Source organism: Hydra vulgaris, chromosome 13 (genome assembly GCF_038396675.1).
Source record: "Hydra vulgaris chromosome 13, alternate assembly HydraT2T_AEP".
In the NCBI taxonomy this organism is placed as follows: Eukaryota; Metazoa; Cnidaria; class Hydrozoa; order Anthoathecata; family Hydridae; genus Hydra; species Hydra vulgaris.
The window spans coordinates 4,292,050-4,311,364 of record NC_088932.1 but is presented as its reverse complement, the minus strand read 5'-3'; the positions used below and the strand labels follow the sequence as shown (position 1 = coordinate 4,311,364).

Here is a 19,315-nt window from a genome sequence, read left to right as displayed (position 1 = left end):
TGAATATTTACCCTGTAGAGATATATTGATAAAACTTTTTTTATGTATGAATCGATTTTTGTTGTTTTTTATTGTTGATGATTTTCATTGTTACCTTTTTTTAGTTATGTTTCTGTAAGCAAAAAAAATACAGTTTACTTTCTAATGTATAGATATATACAATGTTATATATATATTTGAACAACTTATAAAATGTATTCTACAAAATAGAGTGCTCATTGTTCTTTGAAGAACAGAGCAATTATAAATTAGTAGAAAATCACTTAACCTAAATTTTTTTCATTGAACACTGTGTTTCATCAATTAAGACTCAGAAATGAATGATCAAATTAATAAAACTTTAATTTATACCAAAAATTAATTTACAGGAAGTCGCAAATGTCTTTACTACTGTAAATTTTCACACATTTGTGGAATTTGCTGACACTATTATAAAAAGAGTTCTTTAGAAATGATTACTTATGCTTTTTTAAAAAAATATTTTTCAAAAGGGGGATTTAATGTAACTATTATTTGAGCTCATTTATTTTTATAGTTTTTTTGGAGAAACTTATTTTCGTGCCTACATTTAGAAATTAATTCAGATTTTTTGTTTAATAAGCATTCTTGGTTTGCATGAGTAATTATTTTAAGTTTTTCTTGTAGGCATAGTATGCATTTTTCGGAAATATTGTTATATGCAGGCGCTGTTTTAAGGATAGACCAATTCAGTATAAAATCATCAATGTTTTTACCTTTTAATTCCCATATATATTTTGACAACATGGTGTCTTTTGAGTACTTTTTATTTTTAAATGATTGCTTGTGATTGGCAAAACGTTTTTTCCATTCACCCTCTGTTATGCCAATATATTGTTAATCAGGTACATTCTTAGAGGTAACAACACATTTATATACCACATTTTTTGATAAACAATTTCCACTCATTGGACAATTGTTTTTTTGTTTACAATTACAATTTTCTGTAGTTTTTTCATTTAGGGTTTCTTTTTTGTTTAACAAAGCATTATTGTGACCTTTTATAATTCTTTCCATATTTTTTGTGCAACTGTAGTATACTTTAATTTAATTTCGATTAAAAATTTTATGTATTTTATTAGAGGGCGGGAAATGCTTATTGACGAATTTTAAAAACACTTTACCTATGTTAGTGGAAACATTTTTGCTATATGGGGGGTTAACTTTGTATGTTTTATATATATATATATATATATATATATATATATATATATATATATGTATATGTATATATGCTTGTTATGGTTCTGCTTGTTATTGATATTTAATATTACATAATATTCTTAATGAAATTTGAAATACAAAAAATTTATTTTTCTTTTAAGAATTTTTTGGTTTTCTTTTCATATTTCTATCTTTATTTGAGATTTTTTATTAGAAAACATAGACTACTTTACACCCTACCTAATATAAAAACATATCAGTTCTTGTAATATTTTTTATAAAATGAACTTTAATTGTTAAGATTAATATGAAGTTAACTTATATTATACAGGAGTTATTAATTTTTTGGTATCCCCTTAATTAATTTTTTTTTTTAAAAGAAAATTGTTATCTTAAAAATGTTTAATGCACACAACTAAATAAATTTATTAAAAATGACTAAGTTTATTATAAATAACTGAGCAATTGAGTACAAATATGTTTCAAGCAAAAAAAAATTTAATTTAAATCAAACATGTGTATAACAAATTTAAAAAAATATCAAATAAAAAAATCAAAACGAGATATAAATAAATTCCATTTATATAGCTAAATATATTGTCTTGACTTATAGTAAATTTTAAAAGTAGTGAGTTCAATAAGTTAAACTACCAATTAATTATTTTTAACAATAGAATGTAGCATTCTTATATTATAATTGAATAATGAATCAATCTAACTATATTAAAGTTTAATTGGTGAAAAAACAATAAAAATTTCAATTAAAAAAGACCAAAACAAACCAAATATACAACACAATACATTATTAAAAAAAAAAATTACAAAATTGAAAAATATATAAAAATGAAAAAAAATCACCAAAGAAAAAGCGGCAACAATAAAGTTATAAATATCTTCACTGATAGAAGACATTTACAACCTTTTGGTTGCTGTTTTTTCTTTGGTGCCTCCCAACACCCTGGTATGGATGAGCCCTCCATTTAAAGGGCTCATCCATACCGCTATTCCTACACCACTTATTGAAGGACCTCTCCGAGAGAGGTCCTAGGTGTTGGGAATCTAAAATTACAAAAACTCTCAAATGTTAACGACTCTAATATCACAAAAGAAGGATGTAATAAAAATTATAAATATTTGCAATTTTATTTAATTACAAAATAAAACACAACCTCACCATTTTCACTGGTAACAGAAGACGATGCTAAAAATATTTAAAAAAAAAATAGAGTAAATTATAAAGGGTCAAGCGTGAAAAATTTTATTTTAATAAAAATATGAGTAAAATGCGAACAGTTAAAAAATGTCATATTTATTAAATAGGTCTTTCACCTATTGCACATATTTCTCCATACAAAATATATAAAATATAAAACACAGCCCTACCAGTTATGCTTCTACCAGACGCTAAAGACAATAAAATATACCTCAAAATAATCAATAAAATAGTATTTGCATATAAATAAATACATAATTGTAATTTTTTTTTACCTATTCCCTTAATTTCCTCTATAAAGTTGCCTAAATTAAGAAAAAGATAACTGAAGCTTAAACTAACTAAAAATAAACTAAAAATAATTATAAACTAAACCAAAACTATTAATTAAAATAAACTTTAAATCTTAATATCTGTAACTCAGAAGACAAAGTTCGGTTGTCCAGTTTTTGTGAAAATGAGTTATGTATGAGACCTTTTTAGTTTTTTCAGTATCTATTTTCAGTATCTATAAAGACTGTTGTCCTACAACAATGTGAAACAAAGTTAGGTCAATATAAAAGGTCTGCTGTCCCCACAATGTTCAAAGTAATGTCTGTTTTCCAGAAACAACTCTTTTTATTTAAATTTTTATAAATTAAATTTTCTTTTTTCAAAATTATATTTCATGTACCTCAAGACAAATTAAATAAAACACAAAAAAAAAATTACGTAAATTTAACCATCAAGAATAAACCAATAAAGGCTAATTATTTTACAATTTCCTCTCTCCTGAACAATTTCTAAAATGTGACAACCGACCTTTGACTTCTGAGGTACAGATATAAACGCTTCATTTATTTAACATACTAATCATATAATTTATACTTAGTTTTTATTCTAACTCTCCTAGAAGAAAAAATAAAGTAAAGCTAAAGTACTTGAAGTTTTAAAATTCCAGTTACAGTGCAAATAAACAAATTCCTATTAACAAATATCTAATATCAAAAACACTGACTTATTTCACTCTTCAATTCTGTGTCTAAGCAATAAAAGCACTTAAATGTATAGGCGTTAAAATATCCACTTAATTTTTTTTAAATAAATTCGCTTAACTAATGTAACTACCTTCATTAGCTCTCTCTTATTCAACTAAAGAAAATTAATCGTAATTAAACTTACTTGATATAAAATGGTAAAAATCTGTTTCACTAAGAATTTTAAATTTCTTCTCTTTATTAATTACAATATAATTTTAAGTAGGACCTAAGTTCTTGGGCTTATTGTATGAGATTATAAAAACCTACTATTTTACTTTAAAGTCAACAACAACATTTTAAAAAACATTTTAGTTACTTTGTAAAAAATAAAAATCCTTTTAAACTTACTACCTCCCTCTTCATTGTTATCAACTAAACAGAAAAACAAACAAACAATTGATAGTAAATTTTCATTTTGGTCGTAGGTTATTAAGTAGATAATATAGATCTTTGATTTATTTAATCTGCTCTAACAGTTTACAACCTTATTAATAAACTATAATTATTTTATACTATATTATAAAGAATAAAAATAAATATGCTTAAAATCAAATTTAATAAAAAGTAATAGACATGAATAAGCCAATGTGACAGGAAACTAATGATGTTTCAGAAAAAAAGATAAATTAGAATCTGATGGAGCCAACTAAATTTGAGGAACAAAAACCTGTTTACCACCAGAAACACCTGTCAAAACCTCTGCTTAATATAATTATTTTGAAGAGCACAAACTTTCATTTGAGTACCATTGCATAATCCAGCTTTGAGATCTAAATTTCTAAATAGCATAATTACACAACCAATTTTCAATTTTAAACAATGAGGTGGCATACCTGAAGGAGTTAAGCTGTTCAAAAACTTAACAGGAAAGTTATTTCTTTCATTTAGTTCATCAGTATCAATTTGAACAGCACTTAAATAAATTTTGAACTCACCCGGCAGACATTCAAACACTTCTTCATTGATTAATAATGAATCAACATTAGTTGGTGTTAAAATCGCGCATTTAGAATAATCATTTTGTTCAGCATCTCCAAAAATCTTTTCAACAATCAATTCATTTTCTCTAATAATGCACTGATTCAGTATTTCAATACATCTTGTAAAAAAATCCTCCTCTTTGACAGGTATTGTTCCATTCCCAAGTTTAAGTAGCCATTGGGAAAATTATTTTCAGTTAATACAAACTTCTGCACCCAATGCCACTGTAAAGAACATTTTATACATGATTCTACTATTTCAGCTGGTTGACCTCTTTTCACAACAGGCAGAATTTGCCTAAAGTCACCACCAAAAAGAATGACTTTTCCTCCGTACGGAAAGTTGTTGTTGCAAATATCTTTTTTTTACAACCTATCAATTGCATTTAAGACATGTTTAGGTATCATGGATGTTTCATCAAACAAAAACAAAGTAACTTGTCTCAAAAAATGCCTGTGTATAGTTAGGAGTTACATTACATGTACTATTATCCAATATTGGAACAGGAAGTTTGAAAAAGCCATGCAATATAGATCCATTTTTAAGAAGAGTTGCTGCTATGCCAGTCCATGCAGCTGTAGCAGATTTAAAGCCCCTACTTATGGTTTCAGCAATCAAATAATTTATACATAAAAGTTTTTCCACTACCAGCTTGTCCATCCATTAAAAACAATCTAGAATGTTGATTTTGTACACTTGGTAGCTCATTTAGTGCAGCAAGGATAGCATGACATACATTTAATTGATTGACATTAAGCAACAGTCTCGTTCGATTAGCTTTGTCAATAGATTGTTGAACATTTTCATCAAAATTTTCTAGATTTAAACCTTTAAACTCATCAAGAACAGGCAGGTTCTAATCAGCTAGCATTTTACCACTTTGATTAATGATCTTTTTAATTTGACAAAGAGTAGCTTGTTCAGCTATTAGAAGTGGGACTGAGCGGTGAATAAAATCTTCCATCATAAAAGCTTTGTAAGTATCCCAGAGATAAAAAGGATTGTCAGGTTCACAAAAGGTCAAAATTATTGAAAACAACTGTCTAATTTGCTTTGACATATGCGTTAAAACCCGCCTCAGAAAGAGTATTTTGCCATTTAGTGTCGTCTTGCAACAAACCTTTTAAAACACATGCTTCACGAAATGTTTCAAGAACAATACCATTAACAGTACACACATCTTCCCAAGATGATGCTCCTTTTGCCTGCAAAAGTAACAGTCTTCGAATAAATAGTTCTCCAGTTGGATTAACTTTATACATTCTTACTATCACCTTATTACCACCCTTTTGTCTAACCTTCCATTTACAATGTTTATCATCAAATATAAAGTGATAAGGAATGTCTACATATGAATAGCAATGTGCTCTTTCATTTTCAGTATTTAAACCATGCCGTTAGGTGCAGATCACGTTGAGCTGCACGATCTCAAGTCATTTGCTTTGCTCCTTCTCTTATACACACTAATTGGTTTTCAGGTAGATGAACTTTAAGGTGTATAATAGTGTGTGACATATTACTTATTGGATACTGGAAAATTTGCCATAATGCTTCAAGTGCACTAACATAACAACAATCTAAAAAAGTGTTTACTTCATCATGATTAATTTGTTCATTTATTAAAATATTGGCACAGTTGTGACCCTTGTATATGTATTTGTACAAATATTTAACAGCCTTAACAAACATGCAAGCTTCAACATTAATGTGAGCTTGATATTTCTTTAATTACCATGGATTGTAAGGTACCACCCAGCGTTTATCTAAGTTTTCTTTTAAAGCTTCATGACTATCTACATAAGTTGATGGCAAAACTATAACACACCCTGGTCTAACATTATGATCATTTTCAAGGTTGTTTACATGTTTGTGTAAGGCATCATACTGCTCGCTTCTGAGTTTGTTTTAGTTATTTCTGATGAAAGTACGGCGCTGACCTTCAATTTTAACATATGCATCAACAGCATATTGCCAAAATAGTTTTTTTCTCATAAAAGAGTGAAGAAAAAATTGTCTGAATATAATTTTAATACTGAGATAATGTAACATGGTTTTTAACCAATGTAGCACGTTCAGGGTTGTGAACCAATTGGTTATGCCAACCAGCATCACCCCTAGAAAAAAATAGATGATAAACCATAGGATCTAAGTTGGCAGGCATACTTGATATAGTTTTAAGAGGATGACCTTTTGGGTAAATAACAATTTCCTTGGAAGCAGGCGGTGCACCATCTTCACCAACAAATACAACTGCAACTTCATTATGTGAAGGGAGATAATAGTGTTGTCTATCTTGCCCTTAAAGTAAAGACATTTTCACAACTGACACTGAGTGACCTTCTATAGCTGCTCAACGAATTTCTTCAACTTCTACTTCAGCCATGTTTTTAAATTGCAAAGGGGTTCTATTTACTAATAATAGTTTGCAATCGAAACATTAAATCATTTAAGCAAAGATTATTACCACGTTGTTGCATTCTAAAATTTACTGCTGCAAGTGGATCATAGATGTATATTTGACAATATATTGGCGGAACATCTTGATTTTAAGATAAAAAACTATGTACCTAGGGCCGACATGTTTTAGAATATGTATCCTAAAACATGTTAGCCCATGGTTCATAGGTTGAACTACATTAGCTTTAAATGAAGCAAAAGAAAGACAGGCATTATAATTTCGAATTTATTTTATAAAATTTAGATTTGCATTTCCATCTGCATAATTTCCTTTAAATAAATCTTGTAATTCTTGCGACAAAACTACCTTTCCATTATGGCAATATAAAAAATGTGTTTCATCAGGAAATTTCTTAGCACCACAATGCTGACAAATATAATTCATTTCTCCTAAATAATTATAATCTGGAATAGTATTACTTCTTGCTATACAATGCATTTTTTCGTATCTAGCAGCATATCTAGTTTTTAATTGACTATAAATTTCATCTTGCCTAAGCCTATCTCTTTCATTTCTGCATCGATTATTTTCAATTTGCCTAACCACGCTCTCCTCATTTGGGTGCAAATTATTTGCTGCTTGCCGAGGAGCATATCTAGCATTTTGTTGATTATTAATTTCATCTCGCCTAAGCCTATCTCTTACATTTCTGCTACGATTAAGTTGCCTTTTAACATTTTTATTTTCTAAACTAATATCTGCTTCTAGCCTAATATCATCCATTTAAACTTCACTTTTAATTGAAAGTAGTAACAAAAAATCTTAAAAGAATCTTGAAGATTGTGATCTTTTCTATATAAATTTTTTTTTACTCTAAATAGCAAACACAAATAATTTTTAAGTATAAGAAACTGTCATTTACAATAAATTATACAATAATCTTATGACTTTAAAAAAAAACATATTAGCTAGGAGATGCTTAAACAAAAAATTAACTTTTAAGTTTAAACACATTTATAAAACAATTATATAACACATATTAACTCATACACAAACAATAATAAACTACTTTACATTATTATAAAAACACATTGATAAAACAGCTATAAAGCACATATTACCACATACACATATTTATTAAAAAAACATATGTGCAAACAATAAACATATATAACTTGAATTGTGCAAAAAAAATTTTAAAAATGACATAAGAAACTTTAAAAAGATTTGAAGTGAACAAAATATAAATATATATATATATATATATATATATATATATATATATATATATATATATATATATATATATATATATATATATATATATATATATATATATATATACAAACAATACTCTTTACCTTTATTTATTTATTTTTTTTTTTCATAAGAACTTAAATCCTCTTAAGAAAAGTTAACCTTTACATATAATAACATGTGACTTGTCAGTGTAACAAATTTTGATTTATTTTTCTAAATTTAAAAAAAAAAAAAAAAATAATTAATAGCATCACAGAAATTTCAAAGTAGTAATAACCAACTTTATGGAAATAGTATTAGTATAACTTTTTTGTTGCCTAAAAAATAATTAGGCCTCATCCGTACCCCTATTTTCCTTTTAAAAAATAAAATATAAGCTCAGTAAAAACAAAACTGCAAAAAAAAATAAAGCTAAAAGAAAAACTAAAACAAACAAAATGTAAACGATTTAAAAAGTTCTTTCTACTTTATATCTAATAAAATCATAGAATCATACAAGTTAGATAAAAAATAAGAATATTTCCTACATTTATTAACAAATAATATACAGAAGAAAGATTTATAAAATAAAATCAATTATAATTATTCTAAACACTTTTATTACTTGCAAATACATTTTTTTTTTTAGAGTTTTCTTTGTTTTGAAGGACAGTGTATATTGCAGATAATATTTTATATATATTATATATTTATTAATGTGTTAAATATATATATATATATATATATATATATATATATATATATATATATATATATATATATATATATATATCTTATACTGCTGATTTAGGTGAGCAGTGTGATGTCATACTAAAATAGCCTGCTGCCGGGGCCTTCAGTATATACATCGACTGACAAATAGCCTGACTTGCAGTGGAGTGCTGCTACTTTGACTGAGGGTTTGGGATGGGGCAGCAATCTTTTCATTCATTATTCTTCGTTTTCTTCTTTTTCTAAAAAAGCCATATCGATTTAGATAAGCAAAAAAAGTGAGCAAGTGCTCACATTAATATGCTATAGTAGATATGGGCCACATAAAAAATCATTTAAACTAATATAAAAAAAATTACTGATGAAAACTAAGTTATGTATTTGAAAATTATATTTCCATTTAATTTACTTCTTCAAACAATCTTGTTTATAATCTTTTCTTTCTTTATCGCAACTTTTTTTTTTAAACATAATAAATATTTTAAATTGATTATAAACAGTTTATAGAGAGATTTTAGTTATCAATAAGAAATTTGTAAGCAAAATTTATGTTCATTAATAAAGCATGTTAAAAGAACTTTACAAGATATTGAATTAATAAGAAACAAAATCTTTTAAATACATTTGTATATAAAAGGTTTTGTTTTGGATTTCGGGAATAGTTAGTGTAAAGTTCTCAAAAGAAATTGAAGAATTTAAAAATATATATTTCTAGCTTAATGGGATTAATGGGAACTTAATGCCAAAAAAGTAAGCTTTTTGGCATTTGTTTTGGTTTTAACTTATGCGCAAAGCCTTTTTAACATACGCTCAAATCCTTTTAACTCAACAAATATTTCAAAAACTAATCAGATTGGGCATATCTTTGCCTATTCTGCAAAGTCTGTATAGGATTTCAAAATATACCTCCCTACTTTAAAACTACCTGCTATTTTGAAAGATGTGTAACACTGAACATCATCAAAAGATTGATGATGTCCAGTGTTTAAAGAGTGCAAAAATGAAAATGATATTCAGATGTGTGGTGCAACTCTTAAAGGCAATAAAAGAAGGTTTGACAGAGATTAGGAATAGTGAGTGTATCTGTTTGGGTGCATTAGGGGAGATTAAGGTGATTTTCATAATAATAGTTCCTTTCTATATAAACTCTCTTTTTTATCATCTGTAACATTTCAACAAGGTTTGTTCAATTTAATAAATTGATGTTGTCGTCACATTATCTTAATTATTTCATAAATATCTCATAGCAATTCTTTCTATGAGTTTTCATGACAACTGTCAAAAATATTGATTTGTAGTAAAACTGGTAAAGAAGTTGCTTGTAATCAAGCAGTCATATTTTTCAAAAGGCCTGGATTTATAATTCATATCAGTCATATTTTTTGTGAGCCTGGACTTATAATTGCTACTTAACATAAAACTGCTGAAATCTTGACATTGGTTAACATAACTATTAGTACATTTACTTTAAAATATTTTACTATTATTTAAAGACTTTTTCTTAAGGGATGGTCTTATTCAAAATATGTCTTTTTTTATTAATTTTTTTTTATTTTACCAATACCTCAATCGTAACAAAGATAAAATATAGTTTATTTGTAACTTTGTTTAATTTGTAACTTTATTTATTTTTATTTTGAATTTTAAAAATAAAACTGTTCTTTTTAGATATATGATGGTGTTGCAAATAAACCAATAGACATACATAGTGTTGGGCTCATTATAGCAAGTATGGCAAATGTAGATATATCAACAAAAATAAATCGTGATGATTTACCACAAGAAAAGAAAAGAAAGATAAATGAAAGAAATAATATAGTGGTAAATAATATTTTGTTTGTTTTTGCTCAAATTTGTTAACTAACTTAAACTTCATTTGAATTCAATTTTTTTTTATTTTTTTTAGTATTAAATATAATTTTTTTATTATTAAATATAATGTCAAACATATTATACTAATCATATAAGGTTTCATGATATTCAATGTTATTTAAATTTTTAGTCGAATAAAATAAAGAGGACACATGATAAGTTTTCACAAGTATTTAATGATTGCACAGAGGTATGAACAATTTTTTTAAATGCTTTTGTTTACTTAGCAATTATAAGTATGAATGTTAACATAAAAATAGCAAAGTTTATTGTCAATTTTAATCACAATGAAAAATTATTTTTATGGATTTAACTTCAACTTATTCTGTAAGATCGAAGAAACCATTAAAGAGGTTAAATTACTTAACTTTTTAATTATTTTATTTCAAAGTATTTGTCTTGACTTTTTTCCCTACTATTTGTTTTATACAATTAATTTCCAGAAAGTCGAACACCGTTTAACTTGAGTTTTTGTTATCTCGACCTGTTTCATTTAAATTCTTGAAATCGTCTAATTGATTACCGTGAAATGTGGTTACTTTGGACAGTGTGGTAAATTTAGACAAAAACTTAGAGTAGAACTTTTTCTAGTAGAAAGAGTTTTACTAAAAACTGGAAGTAAAACTCCTTCTAGTAGAAAGAGTTTTACTCAAAGTTTCTAGTAAACTTTGAGTAAAACTCATTCTACTAAAAAAAAATTTAATCAGTTTTGAATAAAACTCTTTCTAGTTGAAAGAATTTCACTCAAAGTTTTAGTGTAAAGTTACCCCACTGTCCAAAGTAACAACATTTTATGGTTTTATTAAAATTCTCTGGTTAAGTTGAACCTTGCATAACTCAAACATTGTTGACCCATTCTTTTGCAGATTTCTTTGGATAACTTGAACTTTATGTTTGGGACTTACAGATATTGAGATGTTTTTTTTAAATATATCAGTATCTATAAGTCCCATACAAAAGTTCAAAAAAATTTTAAAAAACAAAGTAGTTCTAAAATATATTAAATAAATATAATAATAGCTTTTATAAAACTGTTAGAGATAAATTATCATAAAAACCTTTAAAAAAATTGAATGAATTTCTAAATTAAAGACCGCTAGCTTTTTGTTGCAATTTTATTACCAAATTGTAAGGAAGTCATTGAGTAGCTAAACTTTTTAAAATGTTATCGTTAAATGTTCTGCATGAATACAATCCGTTACTTCTATCATTGAACCATTTTCCACACTTTTATTAGTATAATAGTGTAAATTTAATGTATATACTTTAGCATTGAATGAAAAAAAATTGCCTTACCTTGTACTAATATCTCTTATCAGTCAAAGTTTGACTTTAAAGAAATTTGCTTTAGTCAAACATTTGTTAAGTCAAACCATTTTCCTTGGTCCCTCGGAGGTTTGAGTTATCCGGAATTAACTGTAATTATATAAATCAGATTATTGTGAATAAATTTTAAGTATTTAATAATTAAATTAAAAAGAAATGTTATTTCGAAATTCATTTTGAAGTGATAAGAAAATGTGATTTAAAATGGGACTATAGCAATGAAAAAATGATACATCTGCATTTTGAATTAAAAAGAAATGAGCCCCTGAGATGCATAGTGGTATAAGTCACTTATGTCTAGTTTTGAGAAGTCTGACTAATATCACTATGGCTGTGAACAAAAACAGCTGTTTAGTGAGGAGCATAACAAAAAACAATTCCAGCATCATTATCAATATCATTATACCACTCTGCTTATACCACTCTGCCATGTAATAGAATGATTATACCACTTATACCATGTAATAGAATAATTATACCACTGCCATGTAATAAAATAATTATACCACATTATACCACTTATACCACTCTGCCATGTAATAGAATAAACAAAATGCTAACCATTGGTGGCAATAACACAAAATATTGAAAAAAGTGACTCATACCACTATGCATCTCATGGGCTCAAATGTGATTTTGAAACTCACTTCAAATTAAAAAAAAAAAGTGATTCAAAATTAAAATAAAACATTTTAAATGGGCATTTCTAGTTGTTTTATTACATTCAGTAAACTTGAATATAGCAAACTAGTGTGAATAGTTACCTGCCTGGCAAATGACTTGCATTTTTTACTAAATTGTCGCCCTTTCCAAAAAAGAGGTGTTCCTATACTGTCAGACGCCCATATTGCTAAACTACTAAAAGTTAGCTAATATCGAGCCATTACTTTTATTTATTTTATTTTTAAAATAAGTTTATCTTCCTAGTGCTGTGTGAAGAGACTGAGATAAAAATTTTTCATGAGATCTTCTTTTTTTGTTTTTCTTGTTCTTAACTCAATCTTACAACAACATACATTACTCAACGATTTTAAATATGGAAGACATCAAAGTTGGTGTCTATAATTGCAGTGATTTTTAAAAACATTGTTTAAATTTAATTTAAATTTGAGTTAATTTCTTATTTACAACTTTCATATTCTCAATTTCGTTTTACATTTTCTAATTACAACTTTCATGTTCTTGATTAAATCTTACCCTTGTTAACTGCAACTTTCATGTTCCTGATTCCATTGAACTTTTATAAATCTCATTCCTCCCTATACAGAATACTGTTGTCATACTTTGCTGGTTTTTTTAATGATGCTCTTTCTCTCTTAGACAAGATCCGAATAATTGTAAATGTTGTGACTTTTTTTTCTTTTGCTGTAAATTTTATTTTGTCTAGTTTTTTCCTTAAACATAGTTGGTTCCTTGTGGTTTGGATGGTTTTGAGTTCTCTCCCATATTTATGTTTCCTTTACTCTTAAAATTTAAGGTCTTTTAAGTTTTCAGTCAAACATTTTTATGCTTTTTAACTCTTAACTGATAAGGGTTTTTTTTCTTTTGGGGAAACAATAACGAATTACAGCAAACTCTTTAATTAGATACTTATTATTTTATTAATGTATTGTTTTATAATTACATTGTAGTTATATTGCTACAAAAAATAAATAAAGAACCAAAAGCTATACAAATTGATAATGGTCAGAAAATCTTAAAAAGAGGGCAAAAATTTAAATATTTATTTTTATTAATTTCTTTTATAGTAATTTACTTTTGATTTGACCTACTGTTGATAATTTGATTAGCAATGATTTATTTAGGAAGATCCTTCAAAAAGACCTACAGTTGATCATCTAGTTAACAATAGTTTATTTCAAGTTGATGTTGAAACAGTCTCAAATGAGATCAATTGTATTCGTTCTAAAAAGAGTTCAGAAAGTAACAATTTTGGAATCCAAGATGATCTTGCAAACAGCATTGTTCAATTGCAGTAAAAAAAATTTCTTTTGTTTTTTATATATTTTTTTTATTGATCACTGAGTTTTTTAAAACAAACATAAAAGCTAACCTGTATTGATATTATGACAATAAGTTTTTAAAACAAACTAAAAAAGTGTACTGATAACTTGTATTGATATAGTAATAACTGTATTGATATAGTAACAACAGTTGAATTTTTATAATATACATAATTCTATATAATTTATTTATTATTTTGATTGATATCACAATTTATTTACTTTCTCTCTACATGAAATCGGATTGCAATCAAGGTTTTTAATTTTAGTATCAAATATAACAAAACATTGTAAGCAACAAATAACATATGATAATAACAAAACATTGTAAGCAACAAATGACTATTGATAATAACAATATGGAAACTTTTGTTACAATTTTTTAAATGTAATGTAATTAAGTTATTATCAAAAAAAATGTTTTAAACCATTTTATACTCAGTTGATTAATTTGAACTATGATTTAAACCATTTAAAAAGGTATATTTAACAGTGATCTTTTAAACATAACATTGTTTTTTAATAAATATAAAATTTACGTATACCAAATGATGTTTAAAAGGTTTGTTATTCTAAATATTCAAAACTATTTTTGTAATTTCAGTAGATCTGTTGCAAAATATGAAATTTTTGAAACAGATCTACTGAAATTACAAAAATGAAATAAAAGCTTCTTTGTTCAAAGAACAGATATCTGAAAACATATAGTCTTTCTGTTTATGATACTCACTATGAATGTTCTATTTACTTGGCCAAGAAGTTGAGTAACTCCTGTTGTAATGTGTGCCTGGTGGAGTGACAAAGAGACAAGTTTTTTTTAACTCAAGAAAAGATAAAAAATCAAAGTCTAGTTGAGCTATGTCCATCTAAAAATAAAATGATGGGTTGCTTAACATTTTTTCATTTAAGTAGACATCAAGGTCTTTTGATGCTGTCAAGAACGATTTGTGGTTTGATACTCCATTTTCTGATTTTATTTGCTGCTTCTGTTGGAACTATACAACTTGCAATACCAGTACATTTAAATATCACCTGGCACATACATATATTATTTTAAAATAAGAAATAAAAACTAAAAATCATTTTAAGCAAGTATTATTATTTATACGTTTTTTCTTAAACCACATATTATTGCATGCCTGAAAATGAAACAAATGGTTATATTGTAACATATTCTTTGTTTTCTCTATACTTTCTTTGAGATACATCCCCTTTGCCAGCATAAAACAATCTAGAATTGGTACCATGAACCTCATAGCTAATAAATTGGGGTGTTTCATTACAATTAAATATTTGACAGGTATCAACAGTGCCATTCTAAACCCCTGCTTCAATTTTCTCTTCATTAACCATAACACCAACTTTTATTAGTTCTTTAGCAAGGGAATCTGAAAAATATTACACGGAAATAAGTACATTTAAAAAGTATACTTATTTATAAAAATTTTTAAACTGATACCTAAACGACTACATGCCATTTTCCTTGAACAATTCAGTGTGCGGTTTATAGACACTCTTCTTTGTTGCTTGATGGTAAAACTGCTATATTTAGCATAAAATCAGAGTCTAAATGATCAACTAAATCTATAAAAGAAGACTGTGATATAAAAAGTATAGTAAGATTTTAAAAAAGATATATTTAAATATAAAGATGATTCTGATTACCCTATTTAGATTTCATAGGATCATTGTAGATTAAATAATTTTATTTCAACTTACTTTCCTTTTTCCAGTGCAGCTCAAGCATTTAATGAAACTTCATTCCACCTTTCAACTTTGTATTAGTGTGATGTCTAATACCTAGCACATTTAGAATTAAGTTGGTTACTTCCTGTTTATTAATTGCTTGTAAAGACCTGCTCTTATTTTTTATAAACAAACAATACATGCCTCTTCATCTTCTGTAAGTATAGTTCAATTACTTCTATCTTGTCCATTAATCACTTTTCCATCTAATTGCCTGTTGATTGTCTCTCTGTCTTTAATAAGAGGTAACATACCAGTCTTTAATGCTGTTTGTCCCTCCCATTCATATCTTTGCAAGAATTTATTGCAGCCTCTAGTTGCTTATTTCTTTCATTTGTATGTTTTCTGGCATCTGAGGCATCAGCTTTTGTACTAAGATTTCTTACTTTGTTTATGCGTAAATGTAACACAGATGTTGGTTTCATTTTACTTACTATTAATAAATAACATAAATATAATAATAAATAATATAAGTATAATAAACAAAACTCTAAAATGACCAACATGCAAAAAAACATAACATGCTTTAAGGGCAGTATTTCTGCAATAAATTGACATGAAAAATTGAACTTTTTTATGGATAAGAAATAGAAATTATCTTAGAGTAAATTATATAAATATTATATTAAATTTTTTCAAATCTTTTCCGAAATCATGAAAAAAACCAGTGGGTATTAGGATGCATATAATTTGGTTTTTGTAGTAGATTTAAAGTGTTCTATAAAATATAAGTTAGCAGTGATGCAATCGTCCTAAGAGCAATTTATTAAAACAATCTTCTTCAAAAAATCAGATATTCTTAACAGTTAAGAAATTATAGTCAAATTAGTTAATGTGGTTTTTTTGGGTGCATAGCGATAAAAGGAGTTAGCTTTAACATTCTAACAAAAGAACACATGCAAGACATAATAAACCTTACCTATCAGGAACAACCCCATTTATGCTTATGTTTCAATAAGCATAGTTTAAAAAATATTATTTGTCTCAAGAAGAAAGTTCTAGGTTCTTCTACTTTCATGTGGTTTTTGGAGTACAACCACCTGTAATCCAGATTTTCAAAAAAAAGTTTTTGTCAATCCTTTTGGCGATATAGCAAGTCATACAAGCAACTTTTAGGAATATTTTCTTTAAAGCTGTATTTAACATTATGCGGTGTCTCATTTAAGTTGTCAGTGTAGAAAGCATCATTGCCTGATCAGCATGCATCAATGTAAAGTATGATTTATCATCAATTAAAAATTCACAAATTTTGCAGCAATTTACATTTTACATATTACAAATTAACATTTATTATGGCATTACATGGTACTATGGTATTACATTTTACATTTTACATATTACAAATTTACATTTTACAATTCCATAATGCTGTAAAATTTGTCTGCATTTTCATTCTATACTTAATGTTAGTACACATTTTTAACAACTTGTTAACATACGATTGAGAGCATCTAAATTTTCTAGCGGCTGCTCTTTAAGAACATCCTAATTTATGATTGAACATATTTTTTAGTTTTCTAATGTTACTTTTTGTTGCTATTTTTACTGGATGACCATTTTGTTGCTATTTTTACTGGATGACCATTGGCAATTTTTCATTTTAATGTACCAGTTTCTTTTATTTGCTTTATCCCTCAATATACACTACGTTTTGTGGCTAAAAGCCTGATAAAACGCCTTGCAATTTTATTTGATCCTATTACAAGATTCCGAACAATGATTTTGTACAATTTAGTTTTTGTTGTCTCGTGCTTTCGCATTTTCTGTAATTTGAAATAAAAGCAGAGTAGTAAAAAATTTTATTAAAATTTATAATGAAATACAAGAGCTTTGTTTTGATTAATTTATAATGTATATAGAGTGTGTAATAATAAAAATATATGCACTTTTGTATTTGTGCCAAAATTTAGTTACCACCCATTACAAACAAAACAAAAACATCAAACAAGCTTTCACGTTATAAACAATCAAACTTCAATGTTATATGTTAATGTATACTCATACTTTCCACCACCAAACAACTCTGACACTGAAAAGATCCCTCTTTTGCTCAAACTTTACAGGAGTTTATTCCTCCAACTATCCTACGCTATGTGTAAAAAATTTTTTTTTTTAAAGCCATTTCTAATTAGGTTGTGATTCGACATTTTTTTGATTTGAAATTGAATCAAACCCATGCCAAACTCATACCGTCAACCAGTATGCGTGTGTGTGTGCGTGTGTGTGTGTATGTGTGTGTGTGTGTGTGTGTGTGTGTGTGTGTGTGTGTGTGTGTGTGTGTGTGTGTATAGAGAGAAATAGATAGATATATAGATAAATATATAGATATAGATAGATAGAGAGATATACCAGACTCCCCCTACTATGTCGCTCAATGCAACGGTTTTATATTTTTGCAAAAGTTATATATATATAGATAGATAGATATACCTGACTCCCCCTATTATGTCGCTCAATGCAACGATTTTATATTTTTGCAAAAGTTTTAATATTTTGGAAATAAATTAAAAGCAAATAATTTAAGATTATATGTTTTTTTAGTAATATTCTATCAACATTACTTTTAAGCGACACAATGATAAAAATATTTAGCTTGTTATTTAGAAATATTTTTTTTTGTTTAGTTTGAACCAGATTTTGGACAAGCTTCCGAAAAAATTTCTTGAACATGAGCACTTACATCATGGCAATTGCGTCAACTAGGAGATGTAACAACTGCAATACAAGCCTTAAAATCCCTTGAGGAAGTATTGGTTGTTGTGTCGATGCGAAACTAAGTATTAATAAATTAAATAGTGAAGTACGAAAACGAGGAACAATTGTATTTTTTCACAATAAACAAAAAATTTTTTAAACAAAAAAAATGACGATTTATAAAAATCATAACTCATACATTATAGCAATTTTCGATATTTTTGATAAAGTTTTTAAATATTTTTTATAACTTTTTCTTATGAGTTAATTGTGCGTTTTTAGGTTTTTTAAATTTATAAATGTATATAAATTTGATTTTACAAAACTTTAATATATTATATATTATAAAGATAATTTATTTTTTTATGCAAATTTGAATAATATTTCCTTTTATTATATTTTTGGAAACCACGTATTGATTTTTTTTTTTACGTCGTTTTAAAACAATTTAACTTTTATATATAGGGATATATTTTTTACTTTCATAGATATGGAAATTCTTTTATCTATCGATAAACCAGTTTAACTTTTTTGGCAAATAGTTTGGTCTTGGAAATTAACTAAAATTGTATTGTTCACACTAAATAGAATTGAATTTCAACGCGTTTTAATAACTCTGAAAACTTGCTAACTATTTTTGGATTTGCTTGAAAATGTCAAAATTAAATCTTTCCATCGTGTGTCGACTCGATGGCAATTGATGTGTCCAGTTGAGAAATAATTTAAGGCAAGTGTAGTGTAGGGGAGTTTAAGACAAGATAACAGATGGAACAAAATGGCTATAACAACTTGATAGCAAAATAACTGAAACAAAACTCTAAAGTGTCTAAATTTTAAATGCTGTTATTTTAAATTTAAAACATTTCTATCGTAACTATAGATGGCTAAAATCCCGGAAATTTTCAATCCG

General features: G+C 26.7%; 1 protein-coding gene across 2 annotated transcripts in view; it reads left to right on the top strand.

Annotated features, from left to right (window-relative positions):
- LOC136089209 (serine/threonine-protein kinase 17B-like) overlaps nucleotides 1-18,816 on the top strand; it is a 62,998-nt gene extending 44,182 nt beyond the window's left edge. The window contains exons 11-14 of one of the 2 annotated variants that reach the window (XR_010642857.1): nucleotides 10,433-10,585; nucleotides 10,767-10,826; nucleotides 13,768-13,937; nucleotides 18,336-18,575. Coding sequence is in view for 1 of the 2 variants with exons in the window: in XM_065814953.1 (XP_065671025.1) it covers nucleotides 10,433-10,585; nucleotides 10,767-10,826; nucleotides 13,768-13,937; nucleotides 18,336-18,414 (462 nt within the window). In the remaining variant the exon portion in view is untranslated. Of the gene's footprint in view, nucleotides 1-10,432; nucleotides 10,586-10,766; nucleotides 10,827-13,767; nucleotides 13,938-18,335 lie in introns of both variants that reach the window. The other variant, XM_065814953.1, reaches the window with a different exon arrangement.
- Nucleotides 18,817-19,315: the final 499 nt, after the last annotated feature.